Source organism: Emys orbicularis, chromosome 2 (assembly GCF_028017835.1).
Source record: "Emys orbicularis isolate rEmyOrb1 chromosome 2, rEmyOrb1.hap1, whole genome shotgun sequence".
In the NCBI taxonomy this organism is placed as follows: domain Eukaryota; kingdom Metazoa; phylum Chordata; order Testudines; family Emydidae; genus Emys; species Emys orbicularis.
The window spans coordinates 82,140,565-82,163,397 of record NC_088684.1 but is presented as its reverse complement, the minus strand read 5'-3'; the positions used below and the strand labels follow the sequence as shown (position 1 = coordinate 82,163,397).

Sequence of the window (22,833 nt, the reverse complement as noted above, 5' to 3'; positions counted from 1 at the left end):
AAAAGCCACACATTTTTGTTTTATTATAGCCCAGCTTATATGCAACTCCACCACAGTAAATCAGATGGGGATTCATCCAGGCCCTGATCAGCCCCTTCTAGCTCTCTGAAAATCCAGCTAAATTATGTCCAATAAGTCATTTGTACCAGTTATTTATTTTAATTTGTTTTCAAAGCACTATCAGGTGAGAGAGATACATTCCCCCAATATCTTCACTTTACCTGAATGTCAGCATGTAAAGATGTTAAGAAAAATGTAACTGCAGTTCTACCTTTAATGATATCCGCATGTCAAGAAGAAAAACTAAAGGCCTGATCCACCACTGCCTTGCACCGTATGTAGTTATTTACTCTGGCGTGCAAACACTACTATTCTGACATGGTAGCATTTGACACTCTCTTTGAATAGCTGTAAAAATGACACAATGGGCAGGGAGAATCAGGCCCAAAGATTTGAAAGTTTCCGTTTTAGCCACAGTACACCTAAGGATATGTATACGGTAGAAGTGTGCCACTGCTGCAGCATAGACATTTACTACAGCAACGGAAGGGGTTCATCCATCACTGTAGTAAATCCACCTCCGAGAGATGGTAGGTAGGTTAACAGAAGAATTCTTCTGTCGACCTAGCAGTATCTACACCGGGGCTTAGGTTGGCTTAATTACATTGCACAGAGAGTGAAATTTTTCACAGCCTTGAGTGATGTAGTTCAGATGACTTAACTTTGAAATATAGATCAACTAAATCTCCTTTCTTGGCTATAACTTTTCTCCCAGTATGATAAGGAGCACACAGTTAATAACAATTACATTTAAAATGTATAAAGAGAGAGCCTTTGGTAAATGCCTTACTGCACTGGCGCGAAGACCATCTGAATTGTAAAACCCCACACTTTGTTTGTTCCACTGACCGTGGTGTTTATATCTACTTCCAATGAACTCACACAAAGTTGATCATGTATGTTGGCACCATGCTTCAATAGAGTTTCCACCACTCGTGTGTGGCCATACTGACATGCTGCTAACAGAGCGGTACCGCCATCCTGCAAACAAGCAAAGAATGGGCACTATAAGTAGACAAGGCAAGTGCTATACAGAACGGGTTCGTAAGACTAAGCAAGTGCTGACTACCTCTCAGAATTTGGCTCACAGAAATTATGCAATATCTAGCCAGTAAATTGTTGTAAGTTGTACTTTGAGTCTTTCCCCCCATAAGTTAGACCTTAGCTCTGTCACTAGGAGAATTCTTGTCCTGAGGTTTCTTTTGTGAGGAATGGGAACCAAGAAAACTCTGCTCTGACTCTCCTTTTCCTCTCGTATGAACTTACTTCCCTCCCCACTCCTAGTTTGTCCTTCTCCCAAATCTAACACCCGGCCCCACACGGTGACTCCCAGCACACCCTGCCTCTGATCCAATGGACTAAGTTGCATGCTGCTGAACTCAATTCTAGCAGCCACTAGATCCACCTCAACCGCAATTCTCCTTTAGCCGTAGCCTGACCTCCTTATATGCCCTGCCTCCCACTCACTGGTTCCCTGCCTGAGAATTGGCAGCAGGGGAAGTCAGACACAGGATTGTGCTGCTAGATGAGATGTGTATTGAACTGTAGAAGCACACACAACGCTCAGACCAGAGACCATAGGCACAAGTCCCTACCACTTCAGCTAAAGGTAATTTCTCTAGGTGTCAGCAATCACAGGTTGTTATAGGCACTGAGTGAACCACTAGAGGGAGACATGATGCCATTCATTACATCAGTGTACAAAATCGGGGTATGATATGCTCCCTCACATGTAACTTAACTGCCATTTGAGACAGAAAACAGCTGCAGTGCCACTAGGACAGAGACTTCACCAACTAGCAACAGAATGCCTGGCTTGCCATGTTGTTAAACTCTGTTGCCTGTGCCAAAAAAAGGTAATTCCCAGGTGTGACATCCCCCAACACCACTGAAATAGCTACCAGTGCAGAAGGTGAGAGCTGTTCCCAAAGCAGAGGGTAAGGGTGTTCCAGCAGCAGCAACAGAAGAGCAGGGAGGGGGAGGAGGCGGCTGCAACCAGGTCTGTCTCTGGGAGGTTATGGGAGAGAGGGTAGGATGACTTAGCAAATTGGAACAGTATGTGATTGTGACCCTAAGACCACCCCAATTCAGAGGGTAAGGGGCTCCCCCATATGTAGCAGTTAGGCCTGATGAGCTCAGTATACCCCAAGTCACTGTCATAATCTGTATCTAAAATGTATCATGCAAGGTATCATATGTGAACTGGCAATACACTGGTCATTCATATTACTGCATGGAGCACGTAGGGGTGCTATATGAAAAATTAATATATGCTGGAAAAATATTCTTAAAAGCTGTTTGGCAGCCAGGGCTTAAATCACTGTCCTAGACAAAGGAATGTGGGTTCCACCTGCTTGAATGTGTCACCAATGTGAACTGAGCAAGGAGAGACAAATGACATTTACATGCAAGGTAGACCAAGCCATCAGGAGAACCAGTGTGGGGAATGGCCACTTAACACACTGAACAAGGGTGGAAGCTGCATCTCCAGGAAACCTTCCTGCCTCCTCCAGCAAGACTATTAACTTTGAAAGATATAAGCAGAGAGAGAAAAAGCTATGTTGGCATTTTTCACCTGAGGAGACAGAGAAATGAAGCACTTTGGGCTCTGTGTGTTGGACCCTGGCTAAGGAGTGGCCAGCCATGCTGGAAGAAGAACGTGGTGAGAAAACTGCTTGGAACAAAAGGCTTTAAGTTAGCTTTGAGTCTTAGAAGTGTATTTTTACTGTTGCTTGTTTGTAACCATTTCTATCCCAATTACTTCCACTTGGTATCAATTAAATAGCTCTTTGCTAATAAACTTAATCTTGTTTTATTACACAGCCATCCCAGTGCAGTGTTTCAAACTGAAGAGTGAAATCCTCAGCCAAACTAACTGGCTGGTGCAGTGTACTATCTCTTTAAAGGAGCAGCGAACTTGTGAGTGCTCCAGTGAGAGGGACTGGACACTACAAGGCTAGAAGGGCTGTTGGTGTCATCCTGGAAGGGGTAACCAAACTAGTGGCAGCCAGGGTGAGGCCACTCTGCTCTGAGGATGCTGCTCGTGTCAGGGATCGGAGCCAAAGCTGCAGAGCACACAAGCATCCAGGGTTACAGGGCAGGCGGTGACAACCCCTTACTGGTCTGGGTTGAACCCTAAAGCATCCCAGTGATCATGTATTTAAAGACATATTGTAATGCATATGCACAAAGGGCCCAATTAAGGTTCCACAGACAATCTTAATTCTGGCATTTCCTAACTTTTGAGTGTTTGACTGCAACCGTATAATAGTGTTCTTTTAATGGAGTTGTGTGTAATTTTATAGATTTAAAAAAAAAAAAAAGCAAACTTTAGAAACAAATTCCATCATGTGGGTGTCAGTATGATGCTACATGGGTCATCAGCAGGGTTGGAATCTTTAAATCTACTGCACAGACCTATGCCCCTTAAGCTAATGGAGTAACTGATAGCAGTAGTAGGTTGTCATGCCCTATGTGGACCAGCAATAGAGGGGGATGAGACACACACTTTGCCAGTGGGTTTCACAGAGATTTTCTGACTGCAGAGGAATGGTGAGACTTGGGAATCTGGGTTCCATTCCAAGCTGTGGACGGGAGTGTGTTCCAGTGGGTACAGACTTTTCCCCTCATTTCCCCTAAACTTGACCCCTTCTACTCTGTCCTTTTCAAACTGTCCTTGTCCCAGGCCTGTTTCTTCCCTGCCCCTGGCTGCTTGTCACAGTCCCATTTTTCCTTGCCTAGCCAGTTCCAGTCTCTACTCCTCAGATTTATCATCCCAGTCTCCTTGCCCAGTCAGTCTCCACATATAGCTTCAGAGTCCAAGTCCCAGTCTCACCATCCAACTCCCAGACTCTCCCCATCCCCACACCCTCTCCCAGTTTCCTTCCTGAGCCACTCCCAGTTCCCTCCTTCCCAGCTCCTTCTTTGATCAGCCTGGCTCCCAATCCCAGCTCTCTCCCCAGGCTCCTCATTCAGTCTCTGTCCCCACATCTTTTCCCGGGCTCCTTGTCCCAGTCTCTTTGTCCTGCCAGTCCCAATTGCCTTCCTACCTCCAGCTTCTCATTGACTCATATTATCCCACCTCCCTGCCAACTGTCTCCCAGTCCCCCATTTCACTCTCTGGATCCCAGTCCGTCTCCTCAGCACCCAGTCTCCTTTGCCAACACTCCTCCCACTCAATCTCAGTCCCACCTTCACCTGCCTCCCTCCCAGCTTCCAGTCTCCTTACCCAACCAGTCCCAGGGTGCTCCTCCCCTGCCCAGCTCCCAATCCCAGCCTCCCCGCCCTCCTTGGCTCCTAGTCCCAGTCTCCTTGCCCAGCCAGTCCCAGTTTCTCTCCCCCTCAGTCCCAGTCTCACCAGATTCATTGTCCCAATCTACTCCTTTCCTTCCCCCCTCAGTCTAGCTTTCATCCCCACTGCATTGAAATAAGACAGCTTCTGAGTGCCACCAGAAAGGTTAAGGAGAACAAGGGAACCATGTACCACCCTGGCTTGGAACAGCTGGGAGCAGCCATTACAGGGAAAGTCTTTTTGAGCCTCCCACAGCTCTGGGCTGGAGTATGCTCTGTTGCTCTGTGGGGATGACACATGCACAGTCCAGTCATACACAGGAGCTGGGAGGGGATGGAGCATGCTCAATGAGGATGGAATCTTTGGAGGGTTTAGCTGCTAAAAATAGAATAAATCTCTATTGAACATGCATGAACTGCAATATTTCAAAGGCTTATCACTTGGCCAGATTTGGGTGGATTTTCCAAGGGACGGCAAAAGGTGCATCCTTAATAGTAAGGCTGCCATCCCATTTAAATTGCAAGTCTCTGCTCTAAAGCATGAGGGTGAGGGGCTAGAGCTTTTCAAAGAAAAGTTCCTCAGAACATTTTAACATTCTTTGAAACAGCTGAACTGTTTTGACTAAAATTTTCAAAAAAATATTTGGTCTGAGGCAGACACCCAGCCTGGAAGAGTTCAGCTCAAACAATGAAAGTTTTGCAGCTATAACAGGGTCTTATAAAGTATCAGGCTGCCTTAATAATAGACAGTGCCACCAGCCAACAGTGCAATGCTGAACATGAAGGGGAAAAGTTTTCCTGATTTCTTCCATGATCATCCTAAAGCATCAAGCAAACAGATTTAATTATCCCTCTCTTAACACACATACAGTAACTACTCATGTAGCTCTATCAGACATGATTAACCAGCGCTTTTAAAAATCCAGCTATAGTATTTAACTTTGTAACTTCCTACAGCAGTGAATTCCACAGACTCACCACTGTATTAATTCCTTCTATTTGTTCTAAATTTACTTGTCAACGATTTCATTGTGTGACCTCTTGTTCTCATATTATGGGAGGAGGGACTGATCTCTTCACTGCAGCTTTCACAATCTGAAAATATACACTGTAATGAAATGGTACCAAACTCAAGCAATCAAGCCTAGACAATAAAAACTAGCCTTGAATTAATATTTTGCCAGAGGACTGCATTACTCATACAGCTTAGAAAATGTGCAAGCAGGGAAATTCTTTTATGATCCCCTTGCAGTAATGCCATGTTGCAGATCAAGAGGAAACAAGCCATTAACGCAGAAGTGAATTTTGGAAGTAAAGCAGCCCAATCTCTTACTTTAGTTCTAAATTCAGTAGAGGCGCCAAATTCAAAGAGAAACCTCACAACATCATTGTGGCCTTGTTGTGCAGCAAAGAACAGAGCAGTTGTGCCTGACTGTAAAGAAAAAAAGAAACATATTTCAAACAAACAAATGGATAAAACGTGAATAAAGTATATACTTCATTTTTAAACAGAGTTAAAATGGATTGAACTTGAATAACTGAACAAGAGCTGGACAGACTCATGATGATCTTTGGGACTGTAGAGGATACAACAGAACTTAGGGGAGGAGGTCATTTCTCATCTCACTGCACTGAAACATCTGAGGTTTAAGGTTAAGAGTCTGTCACGGGTATTTTTATTAAAAGTCACAGACAGGTCACGGGCAATAAACAAAAATTCATGGAAGCCTGCAACCTGTCCCTGACTTTTACTAAAAATATCCCAGGGGGGAGGAGGGGAACAAACAGAGTGCTGCTGGGGCTTACAGCTGCTCCAGCCCTGGTGCTGCTCCTGCGGCAGGGGGTGACCGCTGCTGCTCCAGCCCCAGAGGTCCACTGCGCCGGCCCGCTGCACCCGGGGCCATCCGCCGGCCAGCTGTCAACCCCTGGGTCAGCTGCCCATCAGCTGTTCCAGCGGCTGCTGCTCCAGCAGCCCCGGGGTTGACAGCTGCTCCAACCTTTCCCCAGAACAAGTCCTGGAGATCCCAGGAAAAAAAAAATCACAGAATCTGTGACAGAATCGTATCCTTACTGATGTTTATTCCACATCCTGTTTACCTGCATAAAATCCATATTCTCTATTCCATTCACATAAATGGGCTTCTTTGTGAAGACTCTACTATATTACTCATTTCCTTGTCCTGTGTGTTCAAGTGAGACAAGAAAGTCCAAAGTGAGGTAAGCACGAGTCTCTCTTTCTTTCTCTGGTAATATTTGTATCCCAGCTGATTAAATCTTAAAGGCTATTACCATTACCATGTCTACTGATGATACTTTACAGACTATTCCTTCTCCTACCTCACCTTCTCTCCCGCCCCAAATATATTTTTCCTTTTGAAAAAATTCAGGACCAGATTCTCCAGTCCAGTCAGTCACTATAAACAGAGCAAAGTGGCTTGAAACAGGCTGAAGATAGACAGTGGAGAATCCCCCCTGCACAGGAGAACTTCCCACCACATCTTGCACCAGGTACCAATCTACCCCCAGTGAAAGGGGAACAAGGGGATGTATTGGGAGTGGAGTATAGGTAAGAGCAGAGGGGCTGTTACACAGCAATGCTCCCCTATACTTTATCCTCCACTGGCGCAAGGTCCCCACCATTGGCATAAGTTAGGGCTGTACAGGGACAATGCTATCCTGCACAGATGCCAGGCAGGCCTGAATCTGGGAATCAACTCCCACTGTCAAACTCAGCTCACATACAGCGAAGAATCAAAACCCAAATATTTTCCACACCTAGTTCTGTCACTAAAATACCAGTAAATCAAGGTGCGAATCCATCCTTTAAGACCTAAATTTCTGGGATACAAAAATTACCAGAGAATATTATTATTATTAGATACCTATTGTGACAGAATATGCCCGTGTTCACACCCCACACACTATTGTAATAATTTTGTACAAGGCATGTCTTGTGAGGTATCATTTCCTTTAAAACCTCAATTTGCTGATCAATAATATCCTGGCAAAATGCATGTAGCAGCTTTACATGTGAAGTTATAAACATAAGCCGAGATCATGACTAAAAGTGTGCTTTCCAGAGAAGTCTGGGGAGTGGCCAGACCAGAGACAATGGGTAAACTGCTGTCTCAGCCAGGTGTAAACCAGGCTAATGGACCATTACCTGCTAAGTGGCCATTCTTTGGCAGGAAAGAGGTCAGGGAATAAATAAATAAAATAAATAAATAAAATCTACATTTTAGCAAAGGAACAGCATGGAGTCCCCTTCCACACAGAGTGTCTGTTGCCTTGCTTCCAGCTGGAAATGCTCTGGGGGAGGGATCCTGACCTACAGGGTTTGGTCAGTGCGACTGCTACTGCTGAAAGCATGTGTGAGAAACTTTGCTTGAATCTGATATAATTTAAGTTAGATATTAGTGAACGTCTTATCTTTATTTTTCTTGTAACCATTTCTGACATTGATTCCTCATGACTTGCACTCACTTAAAATCTCTCTTAATAAACTTGTTTTACACTTTAATCCAGTGTGTTTAAATTGAAGTGTCTGAATAACTATTCATAATAATAAGCTGGCATATTGTTCCCTTAAAGGAATAATGGACTTAAAATATTTTGTATTGTCCAGGAGAGAGCTGGGTGGTACAGAATATACATGTCTGGGGGGAAATCTGGGACTGGGGGTGTGTTGGGGTCACCCTGCAGTATAACAAAGGCTGGTGAGAGGCAGAGTGTAACCCAAATGTGGCTGGCAGACTGCAGTTACACACAGGGTGTGGCTTGCACGCTGGAAGGCTGTTTGTGAGCCATCCAGGTGGGAGCTCATTCAGCAAAGCATTGTAAGGCACCCAAGGTTGAAGGGCAGGGGTGACACAGCAGCTCATTAGTCTGGATTGTACCCTGGTATATCAGTTATATAGCACTTTTCATCAGTAGATTTCAAAAGCACTTTACAAAGGAAGGTTAGCATCATTATCCCCAGAAACTCTTGCCTTCCTCGCTTGTGGCTTTCTTATTTCATCTGGAGAGGCAGGAAAAAGGGAGCTACATGTGGAAATTCACTCCAGTGCAGAAGGCCTTTACAAGGCCCAGTGTACCATCCAAGGGTCCAGTCTTGCAAAACAGATCCACATGTATGGACCCTTCCTCCTATGCGGCGTCCACTGACTCCAATAGGATTGCAAGAATACAAGTCTGAGTATGTGGATCTATTTGCAAGATAAGGGCCTAAGTCTTTAATGCAGGGTTTAAACTTCAGCTAAACTTCCTGTATTCCTGTCACCATAGGAACTCTGTGCACAAGCGTGAATTTTGCCCTTTGAGGGGTTCTGTTCCTTTCCGTTTCTTTATTTGCTGACTTTCCCAGTTAACATGTCCAAAGTGATGCACAAAAATGAGTTCAGACTGTCCTTTTGGTGTTGCTTTTGCAGCAGCTTGTGCTAAGTGCTTTGCTGGATTGGGGCCTTATTGAAAGTCTACCCGTAATCACTATTAAAGCAATTTTATACCAGTTAAATCAATTCCAGAAAACTGATATCATCGACTGTTACATTCGCTGAGGCAATAATTTCCAGATGTCAGCAGGGGATTTATGTCTTAATTCCAGGTAACCAAGAGAGGTTAGAAATGTATACTGTACACTTATCATTACAGTGCAGAGAACAGTGCCATTATTTTGAGCTATCACTGTATTCTACAGTCAGCCAACATTACTGCAAACTCTTGTTAAATTATATTCTCTCAGGACCATTAGCCAACAGAGCAATTTTGCTGTATGTCTAGACAGCCCACAAATCAGAATGACTATAGATGCTGCTACTGGAGGGATGTGCACAAAAGCCAATCCTGACTTAAAGTTATAATTAATGTTCTACAAACAGACTGAAGGCAACTGTGTCCTCACAAAGTAAGGTTTGATTTAGATGTGTGATAGAGTCTATTGCTGCCAACTGAGATGAACATATTACAAAGCACACTGGGCCAGAATAATTCCTGGGGTAACTCTACCAAATCCATTTTAATGGCTAGCCTCTATAATTTAATGGTAAGCAACCTCTCCTTATTAATCACTTTCTGAAATCTGCATGTTACTGCGTCAATGACTATAATGGTCAATGCATCCTTGGCGTCAATGGGGTTACAGTAGGGATGAAACTGGTCCACACAAATTGGGTGCACTAGAAACTCTTGATGGATTATTTATAAGAGTAGATCCTGCACCTCATTTTTCAATTTAAAATTCCAGAAATCTGAATCCTACATATTCTCAGGAGAACCTAGCAAATAGAGATTGTTTGTACTTATACTGGATAGCAACAAACAGATAAGCAATTGGTAATACTCCTCTATGGTTTCTATCACTCCAATCAGTAATGGTTGCTTTTTCAATCTCTTTTTTAAATGCAGAATGTTTCTTACCTCTCTCTGCAGATTGATATCTGCGCCTTGTAACACCAATTCCCGCACACATTCTATGTGACCATAGTGAGAAGCTACCATCAGAGCTGTTGTGCCAAGCTGGGCATAAGGAAAAACAAATCAGTATGTTAGACTATTAACTCTAATAATAAATCAGACAACAACTTCTCAGCATAACTGGGGGGACACTTATGAGAACGGATTATAATTTCCCCAGAGAACAAAAACTGTTCTCCCCTCTTATTTCTTTACATATAATTGTGGGGCAACAAATTACTTTAAAAAAATAGATTAAAAAATTTGCCACTGAAAATCCTTTGAAAAGTAAAGAATCAAATAAATAAATAAAACTAGTTACAGCAACATTCACACACTTGCCTTCAGTGCTAAGCCCAATCCTGCAACAAGGTGCCCCCTGCACTGAGGCAATTGCAGGATCAGAGTTTAACAGTGTACCCCAAACAGGGTATAAGTACTATGCAATGATCTCATGTTATGGTCCCTATTAATAAATACGTAATAATCAATAATACCTTTCACTTATATACGATTTTTTGTCAGGGAATCTCAAAGAGCCTTGCAAAGATAGATTAGCATCATTACCCTACTTCACAGGGGAGGAAACTGAGACATAGAAGTGAATGGTATTGCCCAATGTCACACAGCAAGGTCAGAGACAAAGTCAGGAATAGGACGCTAGTTGTCCTGATGCCTAATTCCTGCATTAACCACCAGATCACAGTGTCTCAAATGCTGTAGTGTTTGAAATTATATCAAATATACTTCCATATCCAGAAATCTGCTTTGTGGGTAGAATTCAACCCTGTGCAAAGGACAGCCACACAAGCTCAATGCACCAATTAAAGCCTTGTGGAATGTAAGAGGGGTGTACGTGTTGTGCAGAGGCCATTTGCATAGGGATGAAATTCACCCTCCTTCTGAAAAATGTATGCACTGATTGTGCTTGCGAATGTGAGACTTTACTAGTGAAAGAGCATGTAGCCTACATCACATTAAAATATTTTAGTCTAGAAAACTTGTAGTTCTGTTATAATAAACAAAGGCCTAATCGAGTTAACAAGCCAGGTTCTCAGTGTTTTGCATAAACCTGGATCAAAATTAAGCACCAATTTGATAAAAAATAATTAACCAATAATAGTTCCGATTTCTTCACATTCCATCTGTTTCCAGTTTGACTCTCACCCTGATCTCACCATCCTTCCACATGCAAAATTCTACTTGGGAATAACACACACAGGACTGATCCCTAAAGTACAACATGAGAGATTCTGAAAGGCAAAAGGGCAGTAAGGTCCAACTTTCACTTAAGGTCAATGGGAGTTAAGTACCTAACTCCCTTTCATGCTATTGAAAATCTCCCCCTAAGCTATTTTCAAGGTGAGCGATGTTGGCTAGGTTTGTGTTATAAACCAGAGTGGCACTAAAGTCGTCCAATATGGCAGTGTTTCTCAACAGCTCACATTTTTAACTAAGCACAAAGTACTTGTTCTATTCAAGTAATGTCTTAACCTTGTTTTTCCCTGCCTTTTCGGAAATCCAAATACAGTCCACTCCTTGTATGTATATTCTGTGCAGAAGCAACAGGACACAGGGCATTTTTGATTTCAGCTCATCTCTAATTTCATATCTAATTCCCACTGATGCCAATAGAAGTTATGACCATCCATAGAGAAAAGAATCACATACATATTTGCAGGCTTATCTTCACTAGGAAATCTTATTAAGCCTGATTCTGCATTGCCCTGCACCTTATGAATTATTTACACTAGTGCAAAATCAGTGCAAGAAAGAAATAATTAACAGATCGGTTTTGGATGGGGTTAAGAAATTTGTGAGCACTCTAAAACCTGCTATTGATATAATTCATCATGTTGTTACAACTCAGCTTTGTAAATTGCTTTCATGGCTGCTAAAGGTTTTAAATCTTGCTTAAGCAACATAAGACACTCAAATGACCGTAGTAAAGTGTTTAAAGCTGTGTAAAGTGATGTAAAGCATATGTTCTTGGCATGCACGTATTGAGGGCCTACGCTGTCTCTGCAGTCCACATCTACTCGCCCACTGTTCAACAACAGCTGAAGAAGAGCCAGGTTTCCTTTCCTTGCAGCCCAGAATGCAGCATTTGCGAGCGGTGTTTCCCTCTGTTAATACAAAAAGGATTGAAATCTGTTTCAGAGCAAGTACAAATATCACATGCTCTCAGTTCAAACCAGTGTGTCATTCTTTTATAACCAGGTTGGGGCAAGAGGGTTACTTTGCTTTGTTAGAAATCTTGGCCTCTATAAATTGCCCTATCTTGTTTCCAATCTGTCCCAGGTCAGTACTGACTGAAAGTCATTATACTCGGTTGACTCTTGGTGGCCTAGGTAATGTGAGTTGGTGATCTCTCAGTCAGTTCCCAGTGAAAAGGAGTCCACATCACAACTAAGTGTGACCAACAGTGACAACTGGTACCCATATTGACAGTCTCAGCAGAGAAGCCAAAGACTGGATCATCATGGAGACTCAACCATACAACTCAAATGTCCCATTGTGGGACTCCCTGGTTTTCAGCCAGTTTCCTGGCCACCTCCTTCCCTGCTACCTATAAGTCCCAAGACGTGAAACATGCTGGTCACGTAACTCCCAGACTACTGGGTTTGCCTGCTCCCCTTAATTAGCACTCTGCTGTCAACTGTGCGCAGGACAGGGGGTGTGGAGAAGAGTAAACTTAGCAGTATGGGAGCTGCATGACAAATGCTACCATTCCACAAAAGAGAGAGGCAATACTAGATAGAAAGGTGATGGGGAAACAGCAGGGACACAGGAAAGGGAAAAGAGGGAGGAGAAACTACAGTGGATTAAAAGGGATGGAAAAGAAGGGGGACAAAGAGAGGGGTGTGAAAAAGACAAAGAAGAGAGGAAGTGATATTGGCATCAAAGAGAAGCAATGCAGGAAACATGATGACAATATACTGAAATACATCATTTTAGCATATCCCACATTTCAATGGTCTGTGTCTGGGGCACTCATTAAAGTACAAACTGAGAAACCCTTTCCAAGCATGGTTAAACATCAGTGGGGAGAGGGATTGTGTGGGCTTTTATCAGTTGTCATCTTTAACACTAATATCTCACTTAAAAACAAATTAACTTAAAAAATCCCAGTTGTGTGTATTGAAGTCAGGAATACTTACAGGACTGTAAGCTGAATTTGAAACCTTACAAAATTGACACTTAAAATGAGTCTGAGTCTTTCTTCACACTAGGTGATTTTAAAAATTGAAAAAGCTAGTTTTCATATACAAACCCCTCCCACCGATGCTTCAAGATCATATTCAGGCAGCATGTATTCGGTCTGAGTCTCACAAGGACGCCTGGCTCAGAAAAAATTCCTCAATTTGTCTTGAATACAATCTATGTTTCAAACACTCTCTTCTCTACTCAGCTAGTGGGGCCTGACAGATGTGCACCTAAGACACAGATTCTCTTGCATGTGATATGTCTTTGAGATGATGCCCCTTAAATATGATGCCCTCATATTTAAGAGAGCTAGAATAGCATTTATTAGACATATCTGCCCAGGATGTTGCTTTACAACAGCAAAATAGGGATGCTACTGTCAGGGTTCCTTCCCCACTCTGAACTCTGGGGTACAGATGTGGGGACCCGCATGAAAGACCCCCTAAGCTTATTTTTACCAGCTTAGGTTAAAAACTTCCCCAAGGTACAAATTCCTTTTTAGCCTTAGTATCGCTGCCACCACCAAGTGATTTAAACAAACATTTAGGGAGGGCCACTTGGAGCCCTACCTTCCCCAAATATCCCCCCAAGCCCCTACACCCCCTTTCCTGGGGAGGCTTGAGAATAATATCCTCACCAGTTGGTACAGGTGAACACAGACCCAAACCCTTGGATCTTAAGAGCAATGAAAAATCAATCAGGTTCTTAAAAGAAGAATTTTAATTAAAGAAAAGGTAAAAGAATCACCTCTGTAAAATCAGGATGGTAAGTACTTTACAGAATAACAAAAGACTCAAGAACTCAGAGGATTTCTCCCCTAGGCAAAACCTTAAAGTTACAAAAACAGGGATAAACCTCCCTCTTAGCACAGGGAAAATTCACAAGCTAAAACAAAAGGTAATCTAACACATTTCTTTTCTGCTATTACTTACTATTTCTGCAAGACTAGATGCTTAGTTCAGATATACTTAAGAAGATGTAATTCTCCTGCCTGGTTTCTTGGCTGGCTCCAAGAGACACAGACCAAAACCTTCCCCCACAGATTTGAAAGTATCTTCTCCCCTTATTGGTCCTTTTGGTCAGGTGTCGCCCAGGTTATCTGAGCTTCTTAACCCTTTATAGGTAAAAGAGAAATTAACCCTTTACAGGGTAAAGAGGGATTTTATGCTACCCTTAGCTGTATGTTTATGACAGCTACACAATATAGCTAGTACAGCTGAACAGTTAAAGTATAGACAGACATCACTTTACAGTAATGATCTCCCTGGGCCTCAATCCTAGGAACACAGCCAGTATCTCAATGACACCCCATGTCAAGGGCCAAATTATCACTGCCTTGCATGGGGAGAGAGGGTACAGACTACCCATTAATTCCTGGTCACTGTAACAAGCCCATGCGGAAGGCAGCAAAGACATTGGAGCAAAGCAATGGCAGATTAGTGCTGCTGAGAGTGCTCAGTGATAGGAGGCTATTTAAACAGAAAACCACATCATAGCTCCGATTCAGTTTTCTTTCCTGCACAAAATCCTGCAGACATAAGCTCACTAGTATGCGTGTCCTGGATCTGTCACACTCAAAGTATTTAATTAGTTTAGTACTAGCTTGTAAAGGAGTGGAAACTCACCTTGGTAACCACCTTATGATTGGGTGCAGCACTGCAGGTGAGTCCTGCCTTGATTTCCCTCCACCCAGAGTATAAACAAGTCCAAACCAGCTTTGGGTATTCGAGAGCACTTCCCCCAGAGGCTCTGCTTTGTTTAACACAGGCACACACCACACCTTCTGAGCTGAGGCACTCACTGTCAGCTGTCCTGAGTTCAGTATTCATCTCCATCCAGGTACTTCCTCTAACTGCTCTTGCCTCAGGTCTCCTGATGCTGCCTGGGTGGAGTCTTCCTCTGACATCATAGTCCATGGAGGTTTCTCAAGGACCACTCCAAATACTAATGGGGTTGGCTGGGCTGTGTGCCTACTGTCACTCTCCCACTAGGGTTCTCCCCTCTCCAAAAGCATTCCTTCCAGGCTCCCGCTTTAGGCTCTTTGCTCTAGGAGTTTATCCTCTGCTTATCCAGGCTTCCTTCCCTAGGAACACAGCTTCTTGGCTCAGGCTCCTTTGCTCAGGAGCATAGATTCCGCCTAGCTCAATCTCCCTGTGAGCCTGGCTTCCACCTAATTCAGGCTCTCTACCCTAGGACACAGCTTTTGCTTGGTTCAGGCTCTCTGGAAACTCCCCTCCTCAGGAATCTCCCTCTAACTGAGGTCCTTAGCCTTTTAGCATGCCCAAGTACTTCCCTGTCTAATTAATTGCCTCCAAATTACTCAGCGAGATAAGGTGGATAAGGCAATTTCTTTTAATGGACCAACTTCCTTAGTGAGAGAGACAAGCTTTTAAGCCACACAGAGCCCTTCTTCAGCTTAGAGACTAACAAATTTATTTGAGCATAAGCTTTCGTGGGCTACATCCCACTTCTTCGGATGCATAGAATGGAACATATATTGAGGAGATATATATACACAAACATACAGACAGCATGAACAGGTGGGAGTTGTCTTACCAACTCTCTAAGTTGCCACAAGTACTCCTGTTCTTTTTGCGGATACAGACTAACACGGCTGCTACTCTGAAACTTCTTCAGCTTGTCTCTCTCATCAACAGACGTTGATCCAATAAAAGATATTACCTCACCCACCTAGGATCAACACAGCTACAACTACACTGCACTCACATTACTCTGTGAGTTAACTATTCCCAGGAGAACCTGAGTTGCCTCATTTCCCCCTTGTGGGGTCTGTCAGAGGTAGGCTGAGCCCCTTACTCCTTCAGAGGGCCAGCTATGGATGTGAGTAAGAGGAGCAAGATGGCTGTTGAGTCAGGAGGCTCTGCAGCTCTAGGGTGGAGACCTAGGGGCTTTGCAGGAAAGGCTGCAAGGCTCTCATTCAAGGGAAGGGAAGAAAAAGAAAGAGGAGGAAGAAGAAGGGAAGAGGACAGAAGAAGGTTTTGGGAGGAGTTGTAGTAGTGCAAGGGCACAAAGAGAAGGGTATGGAGAGCAGTTTGGGACAGTCCAGGATGGCTGAGCTAGGAGAGAAGGGGCCTACCTGTCTCTTGAGTCTGTGGGTGGGGAGAAGGGCTTCTCTGGGGAGCCTGCCCTACCAGGAGGAATTCTTACAACTAGTAAACCAGAAGACTTCTGAGAGCAGTGAGCAGGTTAGAGGACAGGGGAGGATGTTGTGATTCAGAAGGGCCAATAGTTTGAAGAGGTTGGGGAAAAGACCTGGTCGAAGGTAAAGAGCTGTACGGCAGTAACAGCCACAGGATCTGGGTGGGCTTCATTGAGCATGGTGGCTGTAGCAAATTCCATAGTGGAGCAGGAAGAGCAACGGAACCAGGCAGAGCGGGGAGTGTGGAGGGAGGATAGGGACACAAGCTGGGCCCCCCCCCCTCTCATCCCTGGTGGTGGAGAGTGAGTCACGAGAACTGGCAGTAACCGCTGATGTGAATGACAGAGGAAGCAGCAGGCATGGCAGTGGCAGAGCAGTTCACAGTGCCAGAGGAACAGCAGAGGCCTGGGGTGCAGTGAGCAGCATCCCAGGTGCCTGGTGAGTCACTGGTGACTAGAGGAAAGCCTAGTATGGAGCTGGTGGTGAAGGCAGTCACTGCTCATACAGCGCTTGGATTGAGAGCTGCACTGCGGAGAGATGTGGATATAGAGTAGAGGAAAGTGAGCGGGTTGGAATGAACCAGAGTGGATATAGAAGTGTAGGCAGAGGAAGAAGTGGGACTGGAGAAGGTGGATCAACTGGACAAACAGGATAATCTGCCTGATTAGGGAACAAGAGTTTCCCAAGCAAAAGGGGAGGATTACTAAAAATTGAGGACTCAGGAAGACAGGGCTAATGCAGGCAATTCTATTGCTCGGGCTCTCCGGGATAGTGGGACAGCTGCAAAGGTCGGTGTGGTATGAACGCAGCAGAGCAAGGAACTGCCTGGGTCTTCTGAGGAGCTGAGGCCCTTAGCATGGAAAAGGACAATGACAGCTAAGGGGTTGCAATCAGATGCTGCATTTGCTGCTACTAAGGCCTGGTCTATACTAGGCGTTTATGTCGAATTTAGCGCCGTTACATCGAATTAACCCTGCACCCGTCCACACCACGAGGCTATTTAGTTCGACATAGAGCTCTCTTAAATTCGACTTCTGTACTCCTCCCCAACGAGGGGAGTAGCGCTAAATTCGACATGGCCATATCGAATTAGGCTTGGTGTGGATGGAAATCGACGGTAATAGCTCCGGGAGCTATCCCACAGTGCACCACTCTGTTGACGCTCTGGACAGCAGTCCGAGCTCGGATGCTCTGACCAGCCACACAGGAAAAGCCCCGGGAAAATTTGAATTCCTTTTCCTGTCTGGCCAGTTTGAATCTCATTTCCTGTTTGGACATCGTGGCGAGCTCAGCAGCACTGGCAACGATGCAGAGCTCTCCAGCAGAGATGGCCGTGCAATCCCAGAATAGAAAGAGGGCCCCAGCATGGACTGATCGGGAAGTCTTGGATCTGATCTCTGTGTGGGGCGATGAGTCCGTGCTTTCCGAGCTGCGCTCCAAAAGACGGAACCGAAAGATCTATGAGAAGATCTCTAAAGCCATGGCAGAGAGAGGATACAGCCGGGATGCAACGCAGTGCCGAGTGAAAATCAAGGAGCTGAGACAAGGCTACCAGAAGACCAAAGTGGCAAACGGACGATCCGGATCCCAGCCCCACACATCCCGTTTCTACGAGGCACTGCATTCCATCCTAGGTACGGCCACCACCACTACCCCACCACTGACCGTGGACTCTGAGGATGGGATATTGTCCACGGCCGGTTCCTCGGACATGGTAGCAGACGGGGAAGATGAGGAAGGAGATGAGGAGGACGAGGCAGTCGACAGCGCTTACCAAGCTGATTTCCCCAACAGCCAGGAGCTCTTCATCACCCTTACAGAGATCCCCTACCAACCCTCCCCAGCATGTAACCCGGACACAGATTCAGGGGAAGGATCAAGCAGTAAGTGTTTTAAACATCTAAACATTTATTTTTAACAAAACTGGAATATTAAGAATAAGAACAATGTGTTCTTCATGATTTCTTTACCCTGGGCGCTTAAGTATTCAGTTCCAACTATTTAAAAAAAATCTAACAGTGTCTGGTTGTGCATGATTCTGCTGCCCAAGCTGCTCCACTCTTTAGTCCCTGCCACTGCAGCTATATTAAAAGCGGGGATAGAGCTGAAATCCTCCACGGACATCTCGACGAAGCTCTCCTGGAGGTAAAGGGAAAGCCTGTTCATCAGGTTCCTGGGGAGAGCGGCCTTAGTGGGTCCTCCGAAGTAGGAGACGTTCCCGCGCCAGGAGATCCTCAAGTACTCCGGGATCATTGCCTTGCACAGCATGGCGGCATAGGGCCCTGGTCTTTGCAGGCTTTCCCGAAGCATCCTTTCCTTATCGCTGTCCGAGATCCTCATGATAGTTATGTCGCTCATGATGACCTGCTTTGAATTAGGTAGGGGACTGTTAGTATTGGGACTGCTTGCAAGTTCCTTTACAGAACTGTAACCGCTGGTTTACAGGCACGCGGTGGAGGCGGGAGAGGGGCAGCATACAGGGATCTTTCCCTGGGACATCCGCGAGGGGGTGGGACAGGGCCAGAGTTCATGCTTGGCCGATTGGTGGCAGCAGAGACTGGCATTGCTTTCAATGTGAAAGGAGGCCAGTGGTACTACTAAAGTTTTAAGCAGCCACAAGTCTACGGCTTACCATGTTTGCCTGCTACAGAGATTCCGGTGTCCTGCCCCGCTTCCCAGATCGGCAGTGCAAGACCCCAGGCACTGAAGGCGAGGTCCGAAAATTCGACCTTGTCCTGAGTGCGCATGTGATAGGTGCGGTGCATGGTCTTGTTCACAGAGAAAGACTATGTTCTTTGTTCACAACTACATTTATGTTTCGGAGGAATTCACTACCTTTTTCTCATTCCCACAGCCACATCTGCGACTGTCTCCCAACTCAGCCTGGCATCACACTCCCAGAGGCTAGCGCACATTAGGCGGAGGAAGAAGAAGACGCGAGAGGACATGTTCTCAGAACTAATGGGCTGCTCCCGAGCCCAGGCAGCACAGCAGAACCAGTGGAGGGAGAATTTGTCCCAAATGCACCGGACACACATGGAACGTGAGGAGAGGTGGCGGCAGGAAGACCAGCAGGCGACTCAAACGCTGCTTGGACTTCTGAGGGAGCAAACGGACACGCTCCGGCGCCTTGTTGATGTTCTGCAGGAACGGAGGCAGGAGGACAGAGCCCCGCTGCAGTCTATTAGTAACCGCACTCCCCCGCCACCAAGTCCCATACCCCCCTCGCCCAAAGTCCAAAGAAGGAGGGGCGGCAGAGTCCGTGAAAACTCTCACTCGACCCCTGCAGACTGTTCAAGCACCAGAAGGCTGCCATTCCCCAAAATTTGAAAAGTCCTTTCCTGTCCGCCTCACCCAAGCCCCCGTCCAAGTTTCACCCCCCAGTTTCATGTGTGGTTGTTAATAAAAAATACGTTTCTGTTCATTACTGTTTCAATCATGTTCTTTTGAGGGAGAGTCTGTCTGAAGGGGGGGAAGGGCCCTGGTAATTGGACAGGACAGTCACCTTTAGCAGGGTACAGAGGCGGGGGCAGGTCCAGCAGCAGGGCACATACACAGTGCAGTGACTAGTTACCCTGGTCAGTCTGGGAGGTGGTTTTCATGTTCTGTGTGTGGGGGGGGGGGGATTGCTCTGTGACTTTGTGGCGGGGGAGGGCAGTTACAGATCTTATGCAGCGGTCCTTGTCCTGGATCACAGAGCCACGCAGGAGGGGATCTGTAACCCTCCTCCCCCTGCCATAAAGTCACATAGCCCCCACATACACGCAGTCCCGCTCAGGAGGGCTGGCAGGCTCCGTTGAAACAACCAGCCCGCTACTGTGAATCCTGTCATTCTTGGAGTTTAGAAGGATCATTTGCATCAGTACACTACACCCGCTCCCCACCACAGTCTGCGTCCCAGGTTTAAAACATTCCCACGAAAACAGTAATAAAGACAACGGTGTCCATTAACAAAATAAAACTGATTTTATTTTTTTGGAAGGGGGTGGAGGGGGTCTGTAACTGGAGAGGATAGTCAACATTAACTGGGTAAAGAAATGGGGGCAGGTTCAGCTTCTCTGTACAGAAACTTAAAAGTCACTGGTTACCCTGCTCACTGTGGAACCTAGCTTTCAAAGCCTCCCGGATGCACAGCGCGTCCCGCTGGGCTCTTCTAATCGCCCGGCTGTCTGGCTGGGCGTAATCAGATGCCAGGCTATTTGCCTCAACCTCCCACCCCGCCATAAAGGTCTCCCCCTTGCTCTCACAGAGATTGTGGAGCACACAGCAAGCTGCTATAACAATGGGGATATTGGTTTCGCTGAGATCACAGCGAGTCAGTAAGCTTCTCCATCTCCCCTTGAGACGGCCAAAAGCACACTCCACCACCATTCTGCACTTGCTCAGCCGGTAGTTGAACAGTTCTTTTTCAGTGTCCAGGGCGCCAGTATAGGGCTTCATGAGCCAGGGCATTAGCGGGTAGGCTGGGTCCCCAAGGATCACTGTAGGCATCTCCACATCCCCAAGACTTATTTTGTAGTCCGGGAAGTAAATACCTTCCTGCAGCCGTCTAAACAGACCAGAGTTCCTGAAGACGCGAGCGTCATGAACCTTGCCCGGACATCCGACGTTGATGTTTGTAAAACGTCCCCGATGGTCCACCAGTGCTTGCAGCACCATTGAAAAGTAGCCCTTTCTGTTAATGTACTGGCTGGCCTGGTGCTCCGGTCCCAGGATAGGGATGTGAGTTCCATCTATAGCCCCACCGCAGTTTGGGAATCCCATCGCGGCGAAGCCATCTATGATGACCTCCACGTTTCCCAGGGTCACTACCTTTGAGAGCAGTACCTTAACGATTGCGTTGGCTACTTGCATCACAACAACCCCCACGGTAGACTTGCCCACGCCAAAGTGGTTCGCGACAGACCGGTAGCTGTCCGGCGTTGCAAGCTTCCAGAGGGCTATGGCCACTCGCTTCTGGACAGTCAGGGCTGCTCGCATCCGGGTGTCATTGCGCTTCAGGGCAGGGGACAGCAACTCACAAAGTTCAAGGAAAGTCCCCTTCCGCATGCGAAAGTTTCGCAGCCACTGGGATTCGTCCCAGACCTGCAGCACTATGTGGTCCCACCAGTCCGTGCTTGTTTCCCGTGCCCAGAATCGCCGTTCCACAACATCCACATGACCCATTGTCACCGTGATGTCCTCGGCGCTGGGTCCCGTGCTTTGTGACAGGTCTGTGCCACTCTCAGACTTCAGGCCCTCACCGCGGTGCCATAGCCTCCTCGCCTGGTTTATCTGCATCTGCCTCTGGTAAAGGTGGATGATAACCTGCGAGGCGTTGACAACGGCCACAACTGCAGCGATGGTCGCAGCGGGATCCATGCTCGCAGTGCTTTTTGGAAAATTGCGCGAACTGATTTCCCGCCGGCGCTTTCAGGGAGGAAGGGAGGGCGGTAGTGACGGACGGATGACGACAATTACCCAAAAGCACCCTCGACCCTTTTTTTTTTTACCCAGAAGGCATTGGCGGCTCGACCCAGAATTCCAATGGGCAGCGGGGACTGCGGGAACTGTGGGATAGCTGCCCACAGTGCACCGCTTCCAATGTCGACGCTTTCCCCGTTAGTGTGGACTCACAAAGTTAAATTACTGTCCTTAGTGTGGACACACACGTTCGACTTTGCAATATCGATTCTACATTTTCGATTTAAGAGAAATCGAACTAGCCTCGTAGTGTAGACATACCCTAAGTGAGGTGCTGTGTGGTTGGTGTTATCTTATGCAGAGACCTTGAAGCGATTGAGAGGAAGGGATGGTGGCCAACAGTTAGGGCAGGAAGCCGAGTTTGAGAGTATGGGGGTGGGGGAAGGGAAGTATGGGTACAGGGACAACTAATTGCAGCTAGGCATGGAGATATGTGGACCATTTTTGATACATTTCCCTAACACCACCAATGCCAGAAAGAGATCTCTTAATACAGAAACTTATATTGAAAGGCATGGGGTTTGCGCCTTCGGACCTCCTAATGGCTATTCAGCTGCCAGGGTCGAGGGAGGTTGACCTCTGCTTTTGTAACAACTCTCTGATGGAGAGTTTTTGGAAGCACTGTGGGACAGTACGAGGTAAAGGGCATTGGCAGTGTGTGGTGGCTGTTTCTTTAACCGCTGCAGACAAAGAAAGGAACAGTTCTATTTCGAAACAATACAGTTTCTTCTAAATTGATTGAGGATTGGTTAACGCAGGAAACAACAATACTAGCAAGAGGAGTCAGAAGTCAGGGGTAAGAGTGATAATTTCAAGAATGGGGAGCAGAATATCAGGAGCCTTCATGTCAGGGTTAAGAAATTAAAGGGAAAAAGTAGCTGCTGCAAGAGTGAAGTCCAATTAGCACCAGATTTTTGCCTATAGAAAGGAGAGGAAGGAGGCTTGGGACATGTTGGGACTGAGAAACATAGAAAGAAGGTATACCAGAGACCCAGAGGAGATGCTGGATGTGATCCAGGTTTATTATGCCAAGTTATTTGGGGGAGTAGGGCAACAACAGCAGACATCAGTACAGAGGGATGGGAGAGCGTGGGCGCCGGGCAGAAGGTTTGTGCAGCCCTATTCAGTGTCAGAAAGCTTTGGAAGCTACTCAAGCTTTAAAGAAAGAGATGTCCCCAGGCAGAGATGGGCTGACAAGTGAA

General features: G+C 46.0%; 1 protein-coding gene across 1 annotated transcript in view; it reads right to left on the bottom strand.

The window, feature by feature from the left end:
* Positions 1 to 22,833, bottom strand: part of ANKRD29 (ankyrin repeat domain 29) — a 51,924-nt gene that overhangs the window by 17,505 nt on the left and 11,586 nt on the right. Inside the window, exons 2-5 of the mRNA XM_065398314.1 lie at positions 11,817 to 11,927; positions 9,766 to 9,864; positions 5,684 to 5,782; positions 943 to 1,041 (exon numbers count right to left, since the gene is read on the bottom strand). Coding sequence (XP_065254386.1) covers positions 943 to 1,041; positions 5,684 to 5,782; positions 9,766 to 9,864; positions 11,817 to 11,927 — 408 coding nt within the window. The remainder of the gene's footprint in view (positions 1 to 942; positions 1,042 to 5,683; positions 5,783 to 9,765; positions 9,865 to 11,816; positions 11,928 to 22,833) is intronic.